This window comes from Jaculus jaculus, chromosome 14, assembly GCF_020740685.1.
Source record: "Jaculus jaculus isolate mJacJac1 chromosome 14, mJacJac1.mat.Y.cur, whole genome shotgun sequence".
NCBI classification, from domain to species: Eukaryota; Metazoa; Chordata; class Mammalia; order Rodentia; family Dipodidae; genus Jaculus; species Jaculus jaculus.
This window is the reverse complement of record NC_059115.1, coordinates 12,888,165-12,915,557: the sequence shown is the minus strand read 5'-3', so window position 1 is coordinate 12,915,557 and position 27,393 is coordinate 12,888,165. Positions and strand designations below refer to the sequence as shown.

At 43.7% G+C, this 27,393-nt stretch overlaps 1 protein-coding gene and 1 non-coding gene across 4 annotated transcripts in view; both read right to left on the bottom strand.

Moving 5' to 3' along the window:
- Nucleotides 1-26,467, bottom strand: part of LOC101608090 (zinc finger protein 583) — a 41,631-nt gene extending 15,164 nt beyond the window's left edge. The window contains exons 1-4 of one of the 3 annotated variants that reach the window (XM_045133692.1): nt 26,195-26,467; nt 21,029-21,126; nt 4,966-5,092; nt 2,862-2,957 (exon numbers count right to left, since the gene is read on the bottom strand). In XM_045133692.1, coding sequence (XP_044989627.1) covers nt 2,862-2,957; nt 4,966-5,092; nt 21,029-21,037 — 232 coding nt within the window. In that variant the 5' untranslated portion in view covers nt 21,038-21,126; nt 26,195-26,467. Of the gene's footprint in view, nt 1-2,861; nt 2,958-4,965; nt 5,105-21,028; nt 21,127-26,194 lie in introns of those variants that run through there. The other 2 variants (XM_045133691.1, XM_004671789.2) reach the window with 2 other exon arrangements.
- On the bottom strand, nt 11,075-11,279 carry LOC123455003. The gene has a single exon (XR_006633631.1). It is a non-coding gene; the product is annotated as a small nucleolar RNA U3 (small nucleolar RNA).
- Nucleotides 26,468-27,393: the final 926 nt, after the last annotated feature.

The following is a 27,393-nucleotide window of genomic DNA, read 5'->3' as shown; positions in this document are numbered from 1 at the left end:
GATGGCTCCAGAGTGTATGCCAGTGTATAGAACTCCTCAAATAGGGGATGGAGAGCTGACTTAGCAGTTAAGGAACTTGCCTGTGAAGCCTAAGGACATATGCTTGACTCTCCAGATCCCACATAGGCCAGATGCACAAGGTGATGCAAGTGCACCAGGTCACGCACACAAGATGGCACATGCATCTGGAGTTCGACTACAGTGGCTGGAGGCCCTGGTGTGCCAATTATCACTCTCTCTCTCTTGTTCTCACTCTCACATTAAAAAAAAAAAAAAGGCTGGGTGTGGTGGTGCACGCCTTTAATCCCAGCACTTGGGAGGCAGAGGTAGGTGGATCACCACGAGTTCGAGGCCACCCTGAGATTACATAATGAGTTCCAGGTCAGCTTGAGCTAGAGTGAGACCCTACCTTGAAACACCAAAAAAAAAAAAAAAAAGAAAAGAAAAGAAAAGAAAAAATTGAAAACAAAAATTGAAAAAAACCTCAAGAGGTACAATTTATGTGAATGCAGTTTAGTTTCTGTAAATATATCTTAGTTTAGTACTATGTGATCAAATAAAACAACTTGATAAAATACAAAAAGCAAGAAAATTCTCTTTTTAAACAACTCTCCAAGTAGAGTATGATGGGTCATGTCTTTAATTCAAGCACTTAGGAGGCTGAAGTAGGAAGATCACTATGCGTTCAAAGCCACCCTGGGATGTAAGAGTAAGTTACAAAGAAAACTGAAATAGGGTGAGACCCTGCCTCAAAAAATTTAATGTTATTTTTAATGACAGAGAGAGGTGCTAGGGCCTCCGCTACTGAAATCAAACTCCAGATCCTTGTGCCACCTTCTGCGCATGTGTGACCTTGGGCACATGCATCACCTTGGACATCTGGCTTACATGGATTCTGGGGAGTCCAACCTGAGTCCTTAGGCTTTGCAGGCAAACACCGTAACTGCTAAGCCATCTCTCCAGCCAAAAATTAATTTTTTAAAAATATAATTAATTAGGGCTGGAGAGATGGCTTAGCAGTTAAGCACTTGCCTGTGAAGCCTAAGGACCCCAGTTCAAGGCTCAATTCCCCAGGACCCACGTTAGCCAGATGCACAAGGGGATGTACGTTGTCTGGAGTTCGTCTGCAGTGGCTGGAGGCCCTGGTGTGCCCATTCTCTCTCTGTGTCTATCTGCCTCTTTCTCTGTCTGTCACTCTCAAATAAATAAATAAAAATAAACAATTTTTTTAAAAAATATATAATTAATTAAATTATACTTTAAGAAACAGGAGTAACAAAAACATGAAATATCAAAATCTGTAAAAAACAGATGATGTAAAACTTTGAGGAAGTTCACAACTTTTGACAATTTATCACTCAATAAAAGACAATGAAATTACAGATTCAGCTCTCATTTTCCAATATAGAGAACAAAATTAATGGGAAAATTAGGATAAAGGAATAAGAAGAAAAACAAATTGAAAAAGATTATAGTAAAAGTCCATAAGACGGGTCTTGAGAAATAAAACCAATTTACACTAAGCAACCTTTAAAGTCTTTTAAAAACAATAATTCCAGGGCTGGAGGGATGGTTTGTTGGTTAAGGCAGTTGCCATCAAAGTCAAAGGACCCAAGCTCAGTTCCCCAGCACCCATGTTAGCCAGATACATAAGGGGGACATAAGCATCTGGAGTTCGTCTGCAGTGGCTAAAGGCTCTGGTGTGCCAATTCCCCCTCTCTCTCTGTCTCCAACTGCCTATTTCTCTCTCTCAAATAAATATGTAGAAATAAAAAATATTTAAAAAAATAACAATAAGTTTAGGGCTAGAGAGATGGCTTAGTGGTTATGGCACTTGCCTGTGAAGTCTAAGGAATGAGGTTCAATTACCCAGTACCTACATGCACAAGGTGGCACATGCGTCTGGAATTTGTTTGCAGTGGCTAAAGGCCCTGCACACCCATCATCTCTCTTTAGCTATCTATCTGCCTCTTTCTCTCTTTCAAATAAACAAGGAAAAAGAAGTATATAAAATAAACTGAAAACTATTATAAAAGGAATAATTACTTTGCTCAAATCCACAGAAATAAATCTGATAACCAAAAAAATAATTACTAGAAAAATAAAAATATGCATAGTATTTAATCAAAGTAACTATAGAGAGATAATTTACCAGAGGATACTAAGAATGTTGTTAAAGGTCAACTTTCAGTAAAGGCATAAGCATCAGGATTCACCTCTCAACCTCTTAAGATAGGTGATGTCATTTATTCACAGTGACATCTCCAAATCAGACACTGTTTCTAAGCCTCTCTCTCAATCCAATTGGAGGCTGCATTTCTACAATGGGAAATCTTCACAACTCATAAAAATAACTATTTTATGTCCTCAGCCAAAGTCGTCTCTCTACCAACCTGTTTTCTTTGGTTTGTATTTAATCACATTCCTGTTACTCAGACTTGAAACACACATTGAATGCTTTCTATTTACTGTGGTGGGTTATAAACCTCTGAATAATTCATAGCACTGAGCCCAATATTGTCCTTGAATCCTTGAATCTAAAAAGAAAATGAGTAACTGGAAATTAAAAAAAAAAGGCCATTACAAAATGGAATGCACCAACTTTAAGAGGCAAAGGCAAGGACATTATATGGTACGGGGACCAGAGAACAGGGGATGGGTTATCAGGGAAGAGAGAACCTCGTGAGGTGATATGTATACAGAGTGAACTAGGGAGCTCATGTGAAGACACCTCTATGTTTCTTTCCAGGCCTTGATGTTGTCATAAGACCTACCCCAGAGGCACTGGTGGTGGGCTGCAGCCTTTCAGAACAGCTAAGCTTTTCCAGACAGCAGCAGCTACCTCCCCATCTTTCACTTACCATGGCACGGGCCTCTTCTCCCTCCCTTCTTCACCATGCACGGATCTTTTCCTTGTTCCAACAACGAGATCACGTCTGGCTTATAAATGGAAATTCCTGCTTACAAAAAACAAAAAAGGAATTAGACAGTCTTGTCAGTCACATCAGGTTCCTTGCTCCTCAAGAAGGTGTGCACTGCAGGAGAATACTGAGGAAGACGTGAGGTGTTTTGACACATGAGAAAGATGAAGGAATGGTCTAAAGAAGCCACCGATTCTGGCTGGGGATGAGGCTCAGTGGATAGAGTTCCTACTTTGCATGCACAAAGGCTTGAATTCAATCCCCAGCATCCCATAACCAGGTGTGGTGACGCACCCTATAATCCTAGTACTTAGGAGGTTAGGCAGGAGGATTAAGGTCATCTTCAGCTACATAGTGCGCTTGAGGTGAGCCTGAGCTACATGAGACCCTGTGTAAAAAAAAAAAAAAATGAAGCTGGGCTGGAGAGATTGCTCAGTGGTAAAAGGCTGTTTGCCTGTTAAACATAATGACCTGGGTTCGATTCCCCAGTGTCCATGTAAAGCCAGATGCACAGAATGTGGGCACACACCTGGAGTTGGCTTGCAGCGGCTGGAGGCTCTGGTGTGTCCATTCTCTCTGTCTTTCTCTCTCTCTCTCTCTTTTTCTTTTTGGTTTTTCAAGTTAGAGTCTCACTCTAGCCCAAGCTGACCTAGAATTCACTATGGTGTCTCAGGGTGGCCTCGAACTCACCTACCTCTGCCTCCCAAGTGCTGGGATTAAAGGTGTGTGCCACCACACCCAACTTCTGTCTCTTTCTCTTTATGTCTGTCTTTGCTTGCAAATAAATATTTTTTTAAAAAAAAATAAAGCTTCCAACCTATGTTGTGGAGCACAAAGAAAAGAAATTCTCTTTTTTAAATTTTGAGACTGTATTTGGTATGCTTTATTTATTTATTTATTTAACAGAGAAATAGGGAGGGAGAGAAAAAGAGAGAGAATGGGCATGCCAGGGCCTTCAGCCACTGCAAATGAACTCCAGATGTGTGCCCCCTTGTGCATCTGGCTAACGTGGGTCCTGGGGAATTGAAGATGAGTCCTTTGACTCTGCAGGCAAACACCTTAACCACTAAGCCAGCCTATGTCTGCTATTTTATATGAACTAAAGTTCCTGGGGGAAAGGCTGGATCTTCTTCAAATAAGGCTGAGTGGATGGACAGATCTCCTATAGAGATGGAATGTTTCAAGATCAGAGCCAAATTATCTTGGGGTACCTTTTGCAGCCTCAGTAGCCATCTACTGCCCACATCTGTGTCTGATCTAACATTCTTGGAACTATCAGTTGCTCAGGCGAGAGCTTTCTGGAATGTACTAATGGGCCACCAGTTCTCACCGACCCAAAGTCTAGAATGTAACCTGACAACATCTGCAGCCCAGAGCAGAGGCTTTCCTGCTTTGCTGTGACCTGCCTGCCTGATGTTTCCATCAGTGCATTTGAAAAGTGCCTTCTTTTGTGACTTTTGTTTTGTAATGATAAAACCTACATGAAATTGCTAACATGTTGGAACATAGACTTTGTGGAACTTAAACCTGTGTTCCCAGGCCATGGTCACTCATGTTCGGCTGCAGAATAAACCTCTCCCTGTCCTCTCTGAGGTGAGATCTGTGTGATCTGCACTAACAGTTGCCCAAGCTGTTTCCTTGAACTCTAGGGTTTTAGAAATCCTCTTGTCAGCCTTCTGAGCAGATGAGACTCATGTGTCATTATACCAAACTCAAAAGAGACGTACTAAAGGTACTCAGACACACACATTTCTGTGGGTAGAGTTTTTATTTATTATTTATTAGATAGATAGATAGATAGATAGATAGAGAGAGAGAGAGAGAGAGGAGAAAAAGGCAGATATATATAGAGAGAATGGACACACCAGAGCCTTCAGCTACAGCAAACAAATTCCAAATGCATGCACCACCTTGTGCATCTGGCTTACATGGATCCTGGGGAGTTGAACCTGGGTCCTTTGCTTTGCAGGCAAGCACCTTAACCACCAAGCCATCTCTCCAGCCCCTCTGTGTAGATTTTTAGGTTGTGGGGAGACCTCCTTACCCAGCGATACCAGGCTCCTATAGTTCTCCAACATCACCTTCCTGTACAAATCTCTCTGAGCAGGGTTCAGCCATTCCCATTCCTCTCGAGTGAAGTTCACAGACACATCCCCAAACGTCACCAAATCCTGAAATGACATAAACGTATCCTTCTTTAAGCAGTGCTCAAACCCTTGTGTTGGCCTTGGTTAATGCGAGTTAAGCTGGGCATGGTGGTAATATCTGTAGTGCCAGCAGCACTGGGGCAGAGGTAGGATCATGCTTTCTAAGCTGTACAGCAAGCGTAAGGCTAGGCTGAACTATATATATAATACTAAAAAAGAAAGTTAGAGTTAAATTGTCTATAGTTTGGGAAAAGCTTACTTGTTTAATTTTTTTTTTTTTTTTTCGAGATAGGGTCTCACTCTAGCTCAGGCTGACCTGGAATTCACTATGGAGTCTCAGGGTGGCCTCAAACTCACAGCAATCCTCCTACCTCTGCCTCCCGAGTGCTGGGATTCAAGGAATGCATCACCACACCTGGCTTTGTTTTTTTTTTTTTTTTTTGAGGTAAGATCTCACTGTAGCACTAGCCCAGGCTGACCTAGAATTCACTATGTAGTCTCAGGGTGGCTTTGAACTCACGGCAATCCTTCTATCTCTGCCCCCCAAGTACTGGAATTAAAGGCGTGTGCTACCACACCTGGCTAATTTTTTTTTTTTTTTTTTTGAGGTAAGCCCAACATACTGGCCTTTTTTTCTTTTATGACAGAGTAAGAGCAAGAGGCAGAGTGATACAGGGAGCATGAAAGAGACAATTGGTGCACCAAGGCCTTTAGCCATTGATTGCAATTGAACTGCGGATGTGTGTGTTACCTTGTGCACGTGTGCAACCTTGCATGATTGCATCACTGTGTGTCTAGCTTACCACTGAATCTACAGAGATGAACACGGGTCCTTAGGCTTCACAGGCAAGAGCCTTAACCACTAAGCCCTCTCTCTAGCCCTCTAATTGCTTTTTTTTTTTCCCTCAATCCTCCTGCCTCACCTTCCCAAGTGCTAAAATTAAAGAATGTACCATCATGTCTGCCTTAATTCATTCATTCATTCATTTTTAAAGTAAATTTTATCTTTTTACAAAAGGTTAAGCTCTTATATCACCTGTCCTCTGACCCCCTTCCCCTGAAGCCATTCTTCAGTAGTTACTGTGGAGTTCTAAATGTATCAGGTCAGTCTCCGTGTATGGAAGGGGACCATGCCTCAGGCTAAAGAAAAACATACAGCTGGGTATGGTAGTGCACACCTTTAATCCCAGCACTCAGGAGATGGAGGTACTCAGGAGGATCACTGTGAGTTCAAGGTCAGCCCGAGTCTACATAGTGAATTCTAGGTCACCCTAGGCTAGAGTGAGACCCTACCTTGAAGAACAAAACAAAAAACAGCCTTTAATTCCAGAGGTAGGAGGACCACTATGAGTTCAAAGCCACCCTGAGGTTACATTGTGAATTCCATGTCAGCCCTGGCTAGAGTAAGATCCTACTTTGAAAAAAAACATCAAAAACCAAACCAAAAAAAAAGGTGGAAGGGCCTTGGGAGGGTTGGGGAAGGGGGAGTACAACCTTCCTCCTGGATAGCGTTCTACAAGATACAGGGGTAGAAGGGAGAATGGTCTAGACATAAGCGCCCTGCAGAAGGTAGAGGAGCTCAGCCCTAAAACAATGGACTTTGGGTGGTAACTCCCAGGGTTCAAAACTGGCTTACTCCCCACAGTGAGCTATTCATCAGGGAGAGCCAAGAGGTCCCTAAAACAACTCAGGCCATTTCCAAAGCTCTTGGTTATCTGCCAGAGCTAAAAGGTAAGAGCCCCTTACTGAAGACTCCACAGCTTGCAGGCACAGACATCTAAAGACCACATTCGAACTTAGAGGGGAACCAGTTCTCTCCTGGGTAGCTCTGACAGTGCTGGAAAAGTGCTATGGGAGCTGCTGCAAGATAATGGTCATTAACAGTGTGATGAGCAGGTGATCCTGCAAGCTACAAAATCAACCAGCTAAGCAAGAAGTACACACCTGTGCAACAGCGGCACACGGTCTATGCGGGCAGTCAGCTGTTCTTGCCTTGGACATGAGACCTGCTCAGTGGGACAGAACCCAGACCCGGTACTGGAAATCAAGTCTGAATCCCATGGACAGGAAACTTATTTATTTTTTGAGACAGGGTCTTGCTATGTAGCCAAAGTTGGCCTTGCTCTCTGAATCCTTCTGCCTCAGCCTCCTAAGTGTAGGCATTACAGGCGTCACTACCACCTGCCAGCATCTGAGGTGCTGAGAAGTGCATGTCAAGCAAATGCTAGATGACTTCTCCATGCCTGTCGGGATGCTATTATGGAAAGTGTACAATGTCTGAGAAAATCTCTACGGGTGGAATAGAGATCACATGTACAACAAGAGCAACAACACTATAATCCATCGAGCACACAATAACAGATCATTTATACTAAATGCCAGAGTGTTTCTGCATTTGGGGAAAATTATTACAAAATACATAATTACTGCATACTCTCTTACAGCAGCCACTTAATGACTTGTACAAATTATATATAATTAGTAAAGTAACAAAAAATACCAACTTTATCAGAAAAAGAAGCAAGAACAGAAAGGACGCAAGAGAAGATAGAATAAATGAGTATAGTAGGTTTAAACACATGTATAAGTAACATTAAATGAAAATGTATTGAACATCAAATAAAGACTAAAATTATCAAGCTGGATGTTCAAAAAAAAAAATTAGCTGGGCATGGTGGTGTATGCCTTTAAGCCTAGCACTTAAGAGGCTGAGGCAGGAGGATCACTATGCATTCAAGACCAGCCTGAGACTAATTCCAGGTCAGTCTGGGCTAGAATAAGACCCTATTTCAAAAGACAAAAAACAAAACAAAACAAAACAAAACCAATGATATGCCATTTATAACAGGCATACTTTAAATACAATCTATTTTCAAAGATTTTAAAAAAGGTCTCTATTAACAGACTTCTGGGAGAAATGGCTCTGTTGGTAAAGTGCTCACTTCATAAGCATGAGGACCTGAGTTTGATCCCCAATAACCATGTAAAAATGCTGGCTGTTGAACTAGAAAGATGGCTCAGTGGTTAAGGTGCTTTCCTGCAAAGCCTAACTATCCAGGTTCAATTTCCCAGTACTCATGTAAAACCAGATACCCAAAGTGGTGCATGCATTTGGTGTTTGTTTGCAGCAGCTGGAGGCCCTGATATGTCCATTCCCCTCTCTCTCCCACACAATATCTATTCGATCTCACTCTACTTGCAAATAAATAAAAATAAAATGCTGGCTATGGTGGCAGGCAACTGTAGTCCCAGCACTGGAGAGGCAGTCTCTAGACTAATTGGTGAGCTCTGGGCCAATGACAAACCCTGTCTCAAAGGAGATGGGAGACATTTCTGAGGATGACAATAAAGGCTGTCCTCTAACCTTCACCTGCAGTCCTATATAGTACATTCACACATGCATACACACACATGCACAGATATGCATGCATGTTAAAAAGTATGCTGAGAAACTCTTTTGTTCATTTATATGTTACTTGAGAAATATTTACTAAAAGCTTATTCCCTGCAAAGAACAACTCTCTAAGGAATACAAACATGAATAAAACAAAGCCTCTTTCCCTGTGGAGTTAAAATTCTAACAAAGGCACTTAGCATGATGTGAGACAGTAATATCAGGTAACATAAAATATGACAACAGAAGCAGGTAAAAAGTGCTGAAGAGATGTCGCAGTGGTTAAAGGCATTTGCTTGCAAAGCCTGATGGCCTGGGTTCAATTTCCCAGTACCCACAAAATGGTGCATGCGTCTGGAGTTTGCATGCAGTGGCAGGAGGCTCTGATGCGCCCATACTCACTCTCTCCGCCTCTTTATCTCTCTCAGTATTTTATTTGAGGCAAGCCCAACAGCTGGCCTTTTTTATATGACAGAGCGAGCAAGTGAGCGAGAGACAGACAGACAGAAAGACAGAATTGGCATGCCAGATCCTCCATCCACTATAGTGAAATTCCAGATGCATGTGCCCCTTGTGTGCACGTGAGACTTGCATGCTTATGTCACTGTGCATCTGGCTTATGTGGGATCTGGAGAGCTGAATATGAGTCCTTAGGCTTCATAGGCAAGCACCTTAACTGTTAAGCCGTCTCTCCAGCCCATAAATCTTTTTTAATAAAGGTAAAGGTAAACTGGGCATAGTGACACACACCTTTAATCCCAGCACTCAGGAGGCAGAGGCAGAGGCAGGAAGATCACCGTGAGTTTGAGGCCACCCTGAGACAACATTCATAAGTGAATACCAGGTCAACTGGAGTTAGAGTGAGACTCTACCTCAAAAAAAAAAAAAAAAAAAAAGCTGGGTGTGGTGGCACACACCTTTAATCCCAGCACTCGGGAGGCAGAGGTAGGAGGATCACCACCATGAGTTCGAGGCCACCCTGAGACTACATAGTGAATTTCAGGTCAGCCTGGGCCAGAGTGAGACCCTACCTCAAAAAAAAAAAAAAAAAAAAAAAAAGCAAAGGTAACTGAGACTGACAGGTAAGATAATCAAGGTACACCTAAATGAACAGGTGTTATTTGAGCAACAACCTGAATAAAATGGGAAAGCAAGCAATGGCAAGATTGAGAGAAGGGTTACATGAAGGAGGAGCAAATACAAGAGTTCAGAGAGGAATGAATTTGGTATGTTCAAAGGACAACAAATTTACCAGTGTTTGAATTCAATAGAGGTAACGATTTATAGTAAATGTTGTCTGGGGTAGCCAGAAGCTAGAGCACACATTAAATTGTAGACTATGTTAGGAACTGGGTTTCATTCCAAGTATGATGGGGAAACTAATGGAGGAGGCTGTGAGCAGAGGAGTGAAAGAGACTCTGTCACAAACTCTCCTCGGTCATGCCGTTCTTTTCTACCACCCTCTTCAAATCACCAGCCACCATCCTGTCATCATCAATGTATGTCAAGACTTCTTACATCTGGTTTAGTCACTAACTAGTGACATGGAAAGAACATGTCATTCCCTTGACCTCCTTTTCCTTATCTGTAAAATGAGTAACTTGGCCAACATCACACATGATTTTCTTCTTGGCTTTTATCTTTTTTTTTTTTCAAAATTCTTAAAACTTTTAATTTCATTTAGCACACAAAATAATTTCCTCATAAAAATAATGCCTATTTACAGATGTCTAACAAAAAAATTTAAAAATAAATAGCGTACTTTTACAACTGAGTTTATAAGAACAGAAACACTTCAGGCATATGTTATATCAAAATGAACAGTTGTACCAGTAGTTTTGCTTTACTCAATGCCAATGTGCAGGCATAGTATTAGATTTTGAAAATCAACTGTGAAAAGAAAAATTCAATGGAAGAAAATACTATGACTGGAAAAATGGAATATGGTACCGTTCACTGAGTGACAATGGTGACGTATCTTCCAGTGTTAGCTGCAGTTAAGTGACATTCTGATCTGAGAACTCCATGCAGCTCTAGAGGAACACATGAGGACAAGGCCTGCTAAAGTGGCAGCTGTATGACAGACAGGCTGACGGCTGCCTGCTCCTTTCCTTGCACACCATTGCACGCTTTGAGGGAAAACACACCAGGCGGTTAAGAACGGCTTTTGCTGCTTTCAGATCAAGCTCCAGTTATGTCCCTGGCCCACCCTCCCCCAGCCCCCAATGCTAGAACAGGTATAAACCAGAGAACACTTTCCTAGGCCACTAAGATTAAACTTGGCTCACTCATTACAATGTCCCTCTCTGTCCCAGAGGTGTTCTTTCTACTATTTTCAAACATGTAATTTATGAAGCATGGTCTCCAACTGTACATACATGTATCTGCTTCTCTATGTGAGCATGTGAGGACAAGTCTTTCCCAATGAGATCGCTTTTCTTGTTATTTTACTTTTCAAGGCAGGGTCTCATGGCAATCTTCATATCTCAGCCCTCCACAGTGCTGGGGTTAAAGGTTTGTGCCACCATACTTGGCTCCTTTTATTTGGGAAGAAACACTACTTGGGAAATATCTCCAGTACTTTATTTTGTTTTCAATTAATTCTTTATTTTGCCTCTTAAGACTGCGTCCTCTCCCTCTAGTCCCCCGAAGGAGGGCAGGAGGATCATCAACGGCCCGTGGCATTGCAGCAAAGCAACACCAAGAGCCGCTTCGTGCTCAGGAGAGGACGCCGTGTCTTCCTCGTGGTTTGCGTATCCTACAGTCAGAGAAACTTCTCTAGTAAAGAACTATAGAAAGGATCCTGAGAGCAGTCTTTCCAGTACTTTCTTTTATTGCTCCCTGTAATAATACACTCTTCCTTCTTTTATCTCTTAGCTCTGCTTGTTGGCTTTGCACTTGCCTAAGGGCAAACCCACTGTGTCCAATTATATTATAAGGACGTTGGTGGAAGACAGTTGTGTCCCTGCATAATTATGACAGGTTAAAACTGAAGCCATTTAATTCTTTTCTCTAAGTTTTTACAAAAAAGTTGTTTTATCTGAAGAGTTAAAAACCCTGATTGCTTGGCTTTTATCTTTTGATGAGTCTAAATGTGTGCTGTGCAATACAGTAGTTAATAGTCACATGTGTCTATTTTTTTAACCATCATGTTGTAAGCTTTATTGTGATAAATACATCACACTCTATCCTGGAGACAAAAGGCAATCAGATTTTAGATGGGAGCAATGACTTCAGTTTTGAGTAAAAGGAGATAAAATTCAAATTACAGAAACATGCTGGAAAGAGAATAGATCATCTCAATTACTTGCCAGCGTTTATAAATGCTGTTTAAAAATACAACTTGAGCCTGGTGTGGTGGTGCACGCCTTTAATCCCAGCACTTGGGATGCAGAGGTAGGAGGGTTGCCATGGGTTCAAGGCCACCCTGAGACTACATAGTGAGTTTGAATTCCAGGTCAGCCTGAGCTACGGTGAAACCCTACCTCAAAAAACCAAAAACCAAAAACCAAAAAAATACAACTTGAAAGTCAGGCTTCAATTTTCCGGTCAACCCCTAAATACTAAGCAAATCTCTTTGCAGGGGAAAATCAAAATAGAAAAATGAAAGATCTTCATTATTACAATGGGGACAAATTATTTCTTCTTATGCTTCTCTTTAGTAAAACAAAATGTTATCAAGCAAGCTGAACACGTTTTGAACCAACACATGTAACTGGGCAATTGATCTGAGATGGAAATTTTCAATGTAAAGTCATGCCTATGCCAAACCTGTCACTGAAAATAAAGAAATATAACACTTTAAAATATCTATACACATCCGGAGAACACTACAGACGACTATTTCAACTCATTATCCACCTCTGTTTGAAACCTGCCAGTCTTTTAATGTGACAGAAGCTTATACAATTCTTCTTTCCTGAGTCCATTCTTAAAGTTGAATCTGCTGCTGAAATATTGATAAAATTTAAGATCTTCATGGTTTGCATTAAATAATATATAGCATAAGGTTGGGATTCAAGAAGAGATGCTGAGATGAAAGGACTTTTCTTTCTTCCAGCATTCTGAAGAATTCTTGTTGGCTCTCAGAGATGTGCATGTTTGCTCTAGGTTGATGAACTAATCCAGGAATTTCTTTATTAGTTTTTAAGTCTTGCATATGAGCTGGCACTTTTTTCCTTACAGAGGTATGAGTCTTGTTACAGTCAGGTTCGCACTGCTGATAGAAATCACCCAACCAAGAGCAGCTCGTGGGAAAAAAGAGGTCCACTTTGGCTTACAGGCTCGAGGGGAAGCACCATGATGGCAGGGGAAAACAAGGGCATGAGCAGACGGTGGACATCACCCCCCCCAGCCCACATAAGGTGGACAATAGCAACAGGAAAGTACCAAACATTGGCATGGGTAAACTGTCTGTAATACCCATAAGCCAGCTGGAGACCCTAGCATCCAGAACACCTAAGTTTTGAATCAAACCACCACATTCCACCCTGGCCCCCATAAACTAATATCCATACATGGATGTAAAATACAATGCATTCAGTCAAACTTAAAAGTCCCCATAGTTTTTATCAATATCAATAATGTTCAAACATCACCATAAAAAAAAAAAAACATCACCATAGTCCAAGATATTTTAACTGAGCCATAATACCAAAAAATCCCCCCAAAGCCCATAATGGCACAGAATAAACACACACTCTGCAAAAGATGGCATTGGGTATAGCAAAGAATCATTCAGCCAATACAAGATTTAAAACAACCAGGGCAAACATCAAACTCTGTAGCTTCAAGTCCAACAACTCTAGTCAATGACAAATCTCCAACTCTGATAATTCTAACCAGCAACAAGCCTCTGGAATTCCAATTCCACCCCTCCAGCTAGGTTACTCACAATCCTGAAACTTCATCCGGGGCAGGCAGCTCTCCTTTATCCGTGGTCCCGGCATCTCCACGGGGTCTCCACTGCAACACATGGTTCATCCTCATGGCCCCATGGGGTCTCCATGCAGGCATCCAGCAAACCTGCTTCACATTGCCCATGGCCATTTCCAAAACACAAGACCACATTGCAAACTCAATGGCCCTCTCTTTCCTGCATTTCTTATACTCCACAATACCAGGCAGGGTGCCAATTTGTTAATGGGGGGTGGGGGGGATAAAGCAGAATTTGAACAAGATACTCCTTGAGCATTCAGGCCTCTTCAAAAGAGTCTACATTCTTCTTGTTGCCCCAGTGCAGGTCAGCTGGCCCAATCTCAAAGGTTGTAATCTCTCAACTGTAGCTAAATGGCAGCAGTTCACCCAAAGATTTTTCTTCTGTGCCATATCCCTCTGCTCACACCAGTTCATTTCTACTCAAAACAACCCTGTACAAGTCTCAGGACAGGGGTGTAACAGCAAGCTTCTCACACAAACTGCCTCTAGCCCAGTCCAAGCAAAGCTCTTTCTCACCCTCATAAGCCAAACCTCACAGTCCATAGTTCTTACTGCATTCAGATCTTTCAACTCTGACCAGAATAGTCCATCAAGCTGAACTTACAGCACTGCAAGGTGTCTCTTAGGCCAAGGTTTCAAATCCTTCCACATACGTCTTGAAAATCTGCTCCAAATGGCCAAAGCCACATAGTCAGGTGTACAATAGCAATCCCACACCTCAGTACCACTTTACTGTTGCAGTCATGTTTTTCCTTACAAGAGGTATGAGTCTTGTTACAGTCAGGTTCTCATTGCTGATAGAAATCACCCAACCAAGAGCAGCTTGTAGGAAAAAGAGGTCCACTTTGGTTTATAGGCTCGCCACGATGGCAGGGGAAAACAAAGGCATGAGCCCCCTGGCCCACATAAGGAGAACCATAGCAACAGGAGAGTGTGCCCACATGTGTCTATATACATTCAACTCAATTAACATTAAAAATGTAGTCTCAGAGCCGGGTGTGGTGGCAATTGCCTTTAATCCCAGCACTCAGGAGGCACAGGCAGGAGGATCGCTGTGAGTTCGAGGCCATCCTGAGACTACAGAGTGAATTCCAGGTCAGCCATAGCTATAGTGAGACCCTACCTCGAAAAACCAAAAAAAAAAAAAAAAAAAAAAAGTAGTCTCAGAGCTGAGGAAATGGCTCAGCAGTTAAAGGTGCTTGCAAAGCCTAATGGCCCCCCAGATTCAATTCCCCAATACCTACATGAAGCCAGCTACATGAAGTGGCACATGTGTCTGGAGTTTGCTTACAGTGGTAAGAGGCCTTGGCATACCTATATTTTCTCTCCTTGCAAATAAATATTAAAAATAAATTTTAAAAATGTACTCTTTCAGGTCAGGTGTCACAGCTTATACTTGAAATCCCAACATTTGGAAGGCTGAGGCAGTTTCACTGCCACTCGTTCAAAGTCAGCCTAGGCTACTGATTGAGGCCTTATCTCAAAACAAAATTCAGTTCCTCAGTCACACTAGCACATACAAGTCTCCACAGCCAGATATGATTAGGATGAGTCTGTGCTATATTGGACAGTGTAGATACAGAGCATTCCTATCACAAGCACAGGGAGTGTTACTGGATAGCGCCTCTCTAGATCACAGCTCCGTAGACTATGGTTGCAACCCTATAACTGAATGCAGGGCTGGGAAAAGTTGACAACAGTAAAACGTTTCTGACTGTGGTGACTTGAATCAGATTGTCTCCGCCAGGTGTGGTGGCACACGCCTTTAATCCCACTACTTGGGAGGCAGAGGTAGGAGGATCGTGGGGAGTATGAGACCACTCAGAGACTATAGAGTGAATTCCAGGTCAATCTGGGCTAGAGTGAGACCCTACCTCGAAAAGAAAACAAAAACCTGGATCAGCTGTCTCCCTAACCTCACGTGTTCTGAACGCTTGCTCAGTACCCAGCTGGTACTCCTTTGAGAGGGAGAGCCTTGCTCTTGTGCTGCGGCAGGTGGACTCCACACTTTGACAGAGACTAGCTCGCTCTCTTGCTGCAGTTTTCCACCTCCCGTGGCAGGGGTGACGCCTATCCTCTGCTTGTGCCATGCTTTCTTCTGCCATCATGAAGCTTCCCCTCAAGAGTGTATGCCAATATAAAAACGTCCCTCCTATCAGCTGCTCTTGGTCAGGTGCATTGTTTCGGCAATGAGAAAGTAACTGCAACATTAAGCATATAATAGTCAAAAATTAATTCTAAATTAAAAGCATGAAACCAACATGTTTCTACCAGTACTTGCCTGTGTTGCATGAATGGACTTCACTGCATCCTTGCTTCTAAATACATGTACATTTTGTATCTTGCATACCATCATGCCATGCAACACCAGCAAATGCTTCCTAAAACACCTTGGCTCAGATTCAAGACTGCTGTACGTTAAAAACTGCAGTTTTTATTGTACAAAATTTCCGGCTCATACCGAAATGCAATGATTTACTTACAGAGTCAGGTAAAAGAGACATGAGAGGTAGACCAGGGAGAAAAGTCTTATAAAAAGCCTGAGTTTCTTGTTTATAAGTCTATCGGTCTACTGTAAAACTTTGCCTACAATGTAAAATATCAATTAAAATATTAAGGACTGGGGAGATTGCTCAGTGGCTAAAGGCACTTGCTCGCAAAGCCTGTTGGCTTTGATTCGATTCCCTAGTACTCACATAAAGCCAGATGCACAAAGTGGTGAATGAATCTGGAGTTAGTCTGCAGTGGCAAGAGGTCCTGGCATGCTCATACTCTATCTCAATCTCTCCCTCTATCTCTTTGCTTGCAAGGAAAAATATTTTAAAGTTTTAAAGTAACAGAATGTCTGATAATCACAAGATGTGATCTTCCTTTAATGTGTGGATGGTGTGCATGTGTGTGCATATATATCTGTATGTGTGTGGGTGCATGTGTGTGTGGAGGCCAAAGGTCAACATCAAGTGTTGTCCTCAGTCATTCTTCGCCTTATTGTGAGTCAAGGTCTCTTGCTGAACCTAGAGCATTTATCAGTTTGGCTAGACTAGCGAGACAGTGAGCCCTAGGAATTTCCTGATTCTACCTCCCCAACATTAGGATTATAGGCATACACCACCACATCACACTGGCATTTTCTTACATAGATTCTGGGGATCCAAATTCAGCTCATGCTTCCACAGAAAGCACCTTATCCACCAAGCCACTGGCCTAGTCCCCCATTATAAGCAGTCTCAAAAAAGAGTTAGAGCTGGAGGAATGGCTTAGTGGTTAAGGCGCTTGCCTGCAAAGCCAAAGAACCAAGGTTCAATTCCCCAGGACCCACGTAAGACAGTTGCACAAGATGGCACATGCATCTGGAGTTCGTTTGCAGTGGCTGGAGGCCATCATGCCCATTCTCTCCCCCATCTCCCTCTCTCTCTCAAATAAATAAATAAATAAATACATAAATAAAACAAAATAGAGCCAGGCGTGGTGGCACACACCTTTAATCCCAGCACTCAGGAGGCAGAGGTAGGAGGATAGCCATGAGTTTTAGGCCACCCTGAGACTACATAGTGAATTCCAGATCAACCTGGACTAGAGTGAAACCCTACCTCGAAAAACCAAAATAAATAAATAAATAAAAATATTTTAAAAAGAATTAGACAGAGCTGGGCATGGTGGTGCATGCCTTTACTCCCAGCACTCAGGAGGCAGAGGTAGGAGGATCACCGAGAGTTCAAGGCCACCCTGAGACTACATATTGAATTCCAGGTCAGCCTGAACTAGAGTGAGACCCTACTTTGGGGGAAAAAAAAAAAAAAAGAGCTAGATAGGAAGTAACCAAGAAAAGCATAGCTCTAGTTTGGAAGCTGGGTCTCCTGATGGTCAGAATGCTCCTTTATGATAGGATGTCCCTGAGGCTGCAGGTAGATTGTTCCTCTTACATCAGACCTAAGGCACCAGACCATTCCCCCACATCTATGCACTAATGCAGGCTCTGAATCCTCAAAGGAACTTGGCTTCAGTATGTCATTTATAATGTGACTCTGACATCCCATCCTGTCTCGGGCTTTTCTAGAGGATCATGGGAAAACATATCCTAAGAGACATCTGGCCCAACAAGACTTAGGACGGACAGGTTCACACCCTATTAAAATGTCAGCTACCTTATAAATATTCATAAAGACATCTTTAAAATCCATAATGTAGAACTCATTGTGCTGCTACCCCACTTTGGGACAGCCCACTCTAGGCTCTCTTTGGAGGGCTGACTTTGCTTCACTAAATAAATTTCTACTTAAACTGTCAGTGTTTCTTTTTTTTTTTTAATTTTTATTTATTTATTTAAGAGCAACAGACAGAGAGAGAAAGAGGCAGGGAGGGGGAGAGGGAGGGAGGGAGGGAGAGAGAGGGAGGGAGGGAGGGAGGGAGGGAGAATGGGCATGCCAGGGCCTCCAGCCACTGCAAACGACCTCCAGATGCATGCGCCCCCTTGTGCATCTGGCTAACATGGGTCCTGGGAAATTGAGCCTTGAACCGGGGTCCTTAGGTTTCACAGGCAAGTGCTTAACCACTAAGCCATCTCTCCAGCCCCTGTCAGTGTTTCTTGACTCCATTCTTTCCTTCAAGAAGATAAGAACTGGGCTGGAGAGATGGCTTAGTGGTTAAGGTGTTTGTCTGCAAAGCCAAAGGACCCCAGTGTGATTCCCCAGGACCCATATTAGCCAGATGCACCCATTCTCTCTCTCTCTCTTTCTCTGTCTCTTTGTCTCTCTTTCTCTCCCTCAAATAAATAAATAAATTAAATATATTTTTAAAAAAGAAGACAAGAATCAAGAGACCTTCATAACATAGACTTCCAACAGTTTCCTACCATCATTCCTCGGCATGTAAATATTACATCAGTGGATCACTGGACTATATTTTGTAAGAATGTTGGCTTTTAAGAATTGCTGTTTGAGTTGCTGGCTCAAGTTTCACACACACACACACACACACACACACACACACACACACTAATTGAGGAGGCCTGAGAAGATGGTTCAGCGATTAAAGGCACTTGCTTGAAATTCTTGCCAGCCTAGATTCAATTTCCTAACTACCCACATAAGGCAGATGCAGCTTCATTTGCAGTGTTAAGAGGCTCTGGTATAGGCCCCCCCGCAAAAAAATTGTTATAAATGAATTATGGCTTGGGATTAGTAAAGAATTTCCAACAATTTCTGAAAATATTCTGGTTCATGTTTTACTACATATTTCTGCAAAATAGCATTGTCAACCCTCACAATTATAAAATCGAAATACTGATAAACACTGAAAACTGCTGAAGATGTTCTATGTCCTGCAGTGTCAAATTTTCAGCGAATTATTTAATTCTCTGTGTAAAAATATGCATCTTCATCTCATTAACATGCAAATTTCCCCTTACCTTAATAAGTGGAAGAATTATATGGATATCAAACAATTGTTTTAAAATTTTTTGTTGTTGTTGTTCATTTTTATTTATTTATTTGAGAGTGACAGAGACAGAAAGAGGCAGATAGAGGGAGAGAGAGAGAATGGGCGCGCCAGGGCCTCCAGCCACCGCAAATGAACTCCAGACACGTGCGCCCCCTTGTGCATCTGGTTAACGTGGGTCCTGGGGAACTGAGCCTTGAACCAGGGTCCTTAGGCTTCACAGGCAAGCGCTTAACCGCTAAGCCATCTCTCCAGCCCAATATCAAACAATTGTTTTGAAATAATTTTTTTTCAGAAGTAAATGTTTGGTTTGTATACCTATTTACTTATATCTGTGAGCCACATAAAGAATTCTCAGGCAAAAAGGAATCATGAGCAGAAGACCTTTAAGAGGTCTCTGCACTAGATGATTTCTGAATCTGGCTTTTTTCCCCTTTCTTCACCCATTCTCTCACAGTCTGTATGGCTGGTTTTGCGGTTTCATGTTTAATTTATACAAAATCTTTGAGAAAAAGGGTTTATTTCTAAATGAATAATCCATCCTTTTTCTACAGATTTAAAACTATACAAGTATATTAGCATCTAACTAGTCAACTAGTGAACACTAAGTGCTATAAAGAGATGCTGTGTATTGTCATTTACCACAACATTCACTAGGCTTTAGTAACTGTATGCTCAGTGAATGAGTAAACAGTTTTCCATCCTTACACCATTATAATTCTTTTTAAGTTTTTTTTTATTTTTTAAATATTTTATGTATGTATGTATGTTCAAGCAGAGAGAGACAGAGAAGACAGATTGAGAATGGGTGGGCCAGAGCCTCTAGCCACTGAAAATGAATTCCAGATATACACACCACTTTGTGCATATAGCTTTAGGTGGGTATGGGGAATCAAATCCTGTTTGTTAGGGTTTCCAGGCAAGTGCTTTAATCCCTTGAGCCATTTCTTCAGCTCCTAATTCTAATTCTTTCCTTTGTTTCTGTGTATTAAATACTGATCTTTTCATTTTTTTTCCTTTTGGCTCTTATTTTATACTATTTACTATTTTTGTATCTTTTTAGAAATATAGATTCAAGTGTTTTCCCTACTTTCCTTTCAAAAAATGTCCTTGGGGCTAGAGTGATGGCTCAGTGGTCAGAGGAACTTGTTTGTAAAACTTGTCCTTCTAGCTGGTTGTCATGGTAAAAGCCTATAAATCTCAGCCTGAAGGAAGTGGAGGGAGGATGATAAGGAACTGAAGGTCATCCGTGGCTTCAGAGTGAGTTTCAGCCAGCCTGCACTACATGAGATTCTTCTCCAAAAATGTCCCTCTAAGCCTGGTGTGATGGCGCACGCCTTTAATCCCAGCACTCAGGAGGCAGCGGTAAGAGGATCGCTGTGAGTTCGAGGCCACCCTGAGAATACATAGTAAACTCTAGGTCAGCCTAAGCTAGAGTGAAACCCTACCTCGAAAAACCAAAAACAACAATAAAAAGTCCCTCTATTTTTCATAATAATTCTACTAAGTAACTGTATTACCAAGAATACCATGGTTATGGCATCCTACTAACTCATGAGATCTCTAAAACGAGACTTACTGCTCCTATAAAGCCCTACCTCCAATGAGCACAGAGGACTTCCTTTCTAAGCTTGCCTTAGTGGCTCCGCACTTTCACATTCAAGACGTGATTCATCTCATTACTCAAAATCATCTTAAACTAACAATCCCTGCTAAACACTACGGCTGAGACTGCCCAGTATTCTCCTGCTTTCCTTTCCTTTCAAACTCATGGATGGGGCAAACTGCTGCAACCAAACACCTCAGTCTCAGTAACTCAAAGACTCACAATGAAGTGTTTATAACTCCTTGAAGGTGCAGTTTTTTGCTTCCTTAGAGCTCCTTATAACCGGCCATGGGTGGAGGAAGCTTGTAAGCTTTTGGAGAAGTCCTGAGTAAGTCACTGATCTTTTCAGTTTTTTCCTTTTGGCTCTTATTTCATACTATTTGCTGTGTTTTTTTTTATAATGGCTTTTTGCTTCTTTAGAATTTCTAATAGTTGCCTGGGGATGGAGGAAGATTTAAAGCTTTTGGGGACTTCCTGAGCAAGTCACATTTTGTCAGGCTGCTGAATTATGGGAGATAATAAAGATGCTCCTTTTTAACCTAAACAAACATGGCATCTCTGGGAAGAAATAAGAAATGCTTCTTACCTTGGACATGGCGCTAAGACTTGAAGAGTATAAGGCTGCTCTTCTGTCCACCTCCTCCAAGTTCTCTGGGAAAAGGGCACAGTCTTGAGGAAGTAAAGCTAGGCAAGGAAAAACAAATTATAAAATGCCAGGTCTGCTGTGCAGTTCCACCACCAGGCTAGAAACTCCTTTACTCAAACCCTGTTTCCTTCTCTGCACATGAGTAGTGTGAAGTGTGTGGTGGTTTGAATAGAATAGGTGGTCCCCAATATATTCAGTTGCTTGTAGTTTGCATCTGCTGGCTACCTGGCTGGAGGCAGTGTCCCTGGGTGATCTTAAGGTGTGGTGGTGGGTTTCCTATTTCAACCTAAAGATATGCAGTGTGTCTAGCTGGAGTTCCTGAAGTGTGCAGTGGCTTTTGACCTTTAGGCTTTTCCTTCTCTCTCTCTGCTTGGTCCTGTGAAGGCAGGCCAGCTTCTTCTGCCATAATGGAACTTCCCCTGGATCTGTAAGCTTCAATAAATCCCTTCCTCCCTAACTGTGCCTGGTCTGGAAGTTCATCTCAGTGAACCTGAAGCTGTCTGCTACAGGTGTTATTACATTAAATCATCAAAAAAATTTGCAATTCTTCTATGTGCCTTATATCTCAAGAATACATCTACTCACAAATAAATAAGTAAAAATATTTTTTAAAAAGGGGACTAGAGGGCTGGAGGTTAAGGCATTTGCCTCAAAGCCAAAGGACCCAGGTTCAATTCCCCAGGACCCATGTTAACCAGATGCACAACGGGGTGCACACATCTGGAGTTTATTTTCAGTGGCTGGAGGCCCTGGTGCACCCATTCTCTCTCCCCCTCTCCTCTCTCTCTCTCTCTCTCTCTCTCTCTCTCTCTCTCTCTGTCAAATAAATAAAATATCTTTTAAAAATAAAATAAAAGAGGACTATAGCCTGGCATAGTGTCGCATGCTTTTAATCCCAGCACTTGGGAAGCAGAGGTAGGAGGAGCGCCATGATTTTGAGGCCACACTGAGACTACATAGTGAATTCCAGGTCAGCCTGGGCTACACTGTGACCCTACCTTAAAAAAAAAGACGGTGTGGGAAATGGAGAGATGACTCAGTGGTTAAAGTTGCTTGCTTGCTGAGCCTGATGGCCTGGATGTGATTACCCAGTATCCACTTAAGTCCAGGTGCACAGCATAGCACACACATCTGGAGATCATTTGCAGAAGCAAAAGGCCTTGGTGCAGCCATTCTCTCTCCATGTCTGTCTCTCTCTACTCATAGGTGGACACACAAAAAATGTTTTTATTTTTTATTTTATTTTATTTTTTGTTTTCAGCATATAGCTTTATTTCTCACAGGCTGTCCAATGTGCAAATTCCTTTAAAAAAAAAAGTTTTTAAATGAATATAACAGGGCTGGGTGTGATGGCACATGCCCTTAATGCCATCACTTGGGAGACAGAGGTAGGAGTATCACTGAATATAAGGCCAGCCTGGGACTACAGAGTGAATTCCAAGTCAGCCTGAGACCCTACCTCGAACCCCCTCCCCAAAGAATACCACATATATTTTATGAATGTCATCTCTTAATTAGAGCAACTGCAGGATAGCATTACCAAATTAGGATTTTCTACCTTTTGACACATGAAAAATTCATCCCTGAAATTATACAAAGTATGATGGTAATAAATAATTGAGCCAAATTGGAAGCTAGGTTTAAATTTTTAGTCTCCTAGATGATGATGATGTGAAAGGAACTATGTCCCCACCACTTCTACAAGGATGAGAAGTAAGGTCATCCTGGGGATGCCTGACAGAAGCAGCTTTACAGAATGGGCATCAGAGGGGGCACATGACCTGGAAGACGCTGGGCCAGTGTCAGGATACCCTGTTTCTGGTCTTGGCTTATCACAAACTTCACCTGAAAACCAGACTCTTGACTCTTCTGAGCAACTTGCTCTAGAGGACATGTGGGAGTTATTATAACTTAATCCTGAGTTCTTTTCCACTCTACCTCGCTGCTTTCATAATTAAGGAATGGTAGCTAAAAAGCTCTAGGACTAAGGCATCAGCACGCTTAAGTTCAAAACCCCAGTACGCTGGAGCCACTCAAGCTTCGTTCACACAGCCACCAACAGTCCCACAGGGTCTCTCACACAATGACATGGACTCACACTGTCGCAGTCTTAAACAATCACACCATCTCGCATACAGTGACATGGTCTCACATACCGTCATACACAGTGTCACAGACCCAAACTCTCTCACAGGGTCCCATCACACCTACTGGTTGAGGCCCATTATAACAGTAATAGTCTCTCGCACATAGGATTTACTATCACACTGTGTGTGAGCAGCAGAGTCTCATTGTGATTCTCAGTCTATCACGGTCAAACACTGCCACAAGCTGTTCACACAAGGTGGAACACTCATGATGTCACACATTCTCAAAGTCTCTCTCACACTATCAATACAATCTCACTGTCACAGGCCACCTCATCCATGTGGTGTGGTCTCATTCTGTCACATTCATTGTCCCAATCTCTCTCAGTCTTTTTTGTTTTTCTTTTCTTTTTCGTTTTTCGAGGTAGGGTCTCATTCTAGCTGGGGCTGACCTGGAATTCACTATGGAGTCACAGTGTGGCCTTGAACTCACAGCAATCCTCCTACCTCTGCCTCCCGAGTGCTGGGATTAAAGGCGTGTGCCACCTTGCCCGGCTTCTCTCAGTCCTTTTTTTTTTTGATCAAGGCTCAGTTTCTCTCAGTCTTTTAAAAAAAATGTTATTTATTACAGTAAGAGAGAGAGAATGGGCATGCGAGGGCTTCCAGCCACTGCAAATTGACTCCAGATGCGTGCGCCCACTTGCGAATCTGGCTAACATGGGTCCTGGGGAATTGAACCTGGGTCTTTTGGCTTTGCAAACAAGCGCCTTAACTGCTAAGCCATTCCTCCAGCCCTCTCTCAGTCTGTATTCACACAGTCTCACACAGTGCTAAAGGGCCCTTCTACACAGTGGCACTACCTTATGATGTCAAACACAATCTCATAACCTCTCATAATTTTTCACCCAGTATCTGACATTATCACAGGACCCCTCTCCACACAGTGACAGCATCTCATATTGACACGCACATTCTTGTAACCTCCCAGCCCACCATGCAGTATCTGAACTGTCACACGACCATTCAACACGGTGACAAGCTCATGCTGTCACACACACTCTCACGATCTCTCATGTTCTGTCACAGGACCTCTCCATACTATGGCACCATTTCATATTGTCAAACACATTTTCATAACCTTTTTGTGTCACACACTGTTACAGGACCCCTCAACAAAGTGGTACCATCTCATATTGTCACACACTTTCTCACAGCCACTCAGTCTCTCATGCAGTATGTGACACTAACACAGGTCTACTCAACATGGTTATGGTAGCATCTCATATGGTCACATGCATTCTTTTTTTTTTTTTTTTTATTTGAGAGCGACAGACACAGAGAGAAAGACAGATAGAGGGAGAGAGAGAGAATGGGCGCGCCAGGGCTTCCAGCCTCTGCAAACGAACTCCAGACGCGTGAGCCCCCTTGTGCATCTGGCTAACGTGGGACCTGGGGAACCGAGCCTCGAACCGGGGTCCTTAGGCTTCACAGGCAAGCGCTTAACCGCTAAGCCATCTCTCCAGCCCTCACACGCATTCTTGCAACCTCTCACGGTCTCACACATAGTCAGAGAGCCTCTCCACACTGTGGCACTCTTTCATCTTGTCACAGTCATTCGCACAGTCCCTCATGCACTATCTGAACTGTCCCAAGACCACTCAACACGGTGGCAATCTCGCACTGGACACACATTCTCACAATCACTCGTGCTCTCACTGTCGCAGGGCCTCTCCATACCGTGGCACCCTTTCACGCTGTCACACACATTCTCAGTCTCTGTGTCTCATGCAGTCTCTCACACACTGCCACAGGACCCCTCAACACAGTGGTACCATCCCACATTGTCACACACTTCCTAACAACTTCTCAGTTGCTTACGCAATATGGGACACTATCACAGACCCCTCAACACAGTGGCAGCATCTGTCACACGCACTCGCGCAACCTCTCACAGCCTCCCACATAGTCACAGGACCTCTCCACACCGTGGCACCATTTCATACTGTCACAAACACTCACACAGTCTCTCATGCAGTATCTGAACTGTCACAGGACCACTCAACACAGTGACAATTTCATACTGCCACAGACATTCTCACCATCTCTCGTGCTCTCCCCGTAACCCAAATCTCTCCACACTGTGGCACCAACTCATATTGTCACAGACATTCTCAGGCTCTCAGCCTCTCATGCAGTATCTGAGCTGTCACAGGACCACTCGACACAGTGATGATCTCTTACCGTCACCCACACTCTCACAATCTCTCATGCTTTCACTGTCACAGGACCTCTGTGGCACAGTCTCAAGTGTCACAAGCATTCTCACAGCCTCACGTGCAGTATCTGAACTGTCACAGGACCACTCAACATGGTGGCAACCTCATATTGTCACACATTCTCACAGCCTCTCACACTCTGTCACAGGACCTGTCCGCACTGTGGCACTGTCTCATATTGTCACACACACTCTTGCAACTTCTCAGCCTCTCATGAAGTGTCTGAACTGTCACAGGACCACTCAAGACAGTGATCTCTTACTGTCTCTCACACACACACACACACACACACACACACACAATCTCTCATGTTCTCACGGTCACAGGACCTCTCCATACCGTGGCACCCTTTCATATTGTCACACACATTCTCACAGCCTCGCATGCAGTACCTGAACTGTCACGGGGCCACTCGACACGGTGGCGATCTCATACTGTCTCATTCTCACAATCTCTCAGGCTGTCACTGTCACCAGTACCTTTCCACACCGTGGCACCCTTTCATACTGTCGCACACATTCTCACAATCTTTGTGTCCCTCTCACGCTGTCACAGGACCCTGGCACACGATGGCACCGTCTCCTGCTGCCACACAGGTCTCCACACGCACCGCACCCTCCCACCGCGGTCTCCTGCGCTGCCACACACTGTCGCACAGGTCTCCATGACCGCACACGGTGGCAGGGCCGCTGCCGCTCATCCCCGCAGGCCGGCCGGGCACCCACGGCTCCCTCTCTCCTCACCGGGCTTCTCCTCGGTCCGCGTCGGTACCTCGCTCGGCACTGTCCCTCAGGCCACGGAGGAGGAGGGCCCGGGCTTCGATCCTGTGGCCCCGGAGGACAACGCTCACAAAGGCGCCGCTGCGGCGGGTTCCGCGAAGGGGCCGCTGGGAGTTGTAGTCCAACGCTCAGTCGGCGCGGCGCGCAGCGTGCTGGGAACGCTCGCGACGGTGCTCCACGGTCTGGAGCTCTCGGTTTCCTACCGTCGCCTCTCCCAGGGCCTCTTCCTTCTCTGCGGGTCTTCGGAAACACAACCGCTCCCCCACAAGACCCCCGCCCGCAGAAGAAGCCTTTGAGGGCCTTGGGACTGCGCAGGCGCGACTTGCTTAGCTGGGCAGGGCGTGCCGAGCGCGCAGGCGCAGTGGCCGCTGTCCGGGGCTGGGTAAGGGTGCAGGCTGGCGCGAGTTGTGGCCCCTGGGAAGAAGACCGGCCAGCTCTTTGTGGGCTGGAAGTCAAATTGTTAGATTTCCTTTATTTCTTTTTCGTTGTGTTTGTTCGGGGTAGAGTCCCCGTCTAGCCCAAGCTGACCTGGAATTCACTATGTAGTGTCAGGGTGGCCTCGAACTCACGGGGATTCCTCACTTCTGCCTCCTGCGTGGTGGGATTAAAGACGTGCGCCACCCCCCCCCCCCCCCGCTCTTTCTTCATTTTTTTCTTTCTTTCCTTATTTCTTTTGAGAGGGGGGTGGAGAGGGAGGGAGGCAGATAGAATGGGCACGCCAGGACCTCTAGCCACTGCAGCACTATGCATCCCTTTGTGCAGCTGGCTTATGTGGTGGTTGGGGAATTGAACCTGGGTCCTTAGGCCTTGCAAGAAAACTCCTTAACCGCTAAGTCATTTCTCAGCCCTCCCCCCCCCCTTTCCGTTTGCCCTTGTTCATTCATCATTTATAGAGCTCTTGCTGTGTGCTGAGCCAAATTTCAACTTAAAAAAAAAAAAAAAAGCACAACTAACAAACTAAATAAAAAGGCATCCTCAGTTATATGGTGAGTTCAAGCCCAACCAAGATATCAGGGCTGCTGGAGATGGCTCAGTGGTTAAGGGCTTTTGCTCATAAAGCCTGCTGGTCCAGGTTCAAGTCCCCAGTCGTCATGAAAAGCCGGATGCACAAAGTGGTGCATGCATCTGGAGTTTGATGCAGGGGCATGAAGCCCTGGTGCACC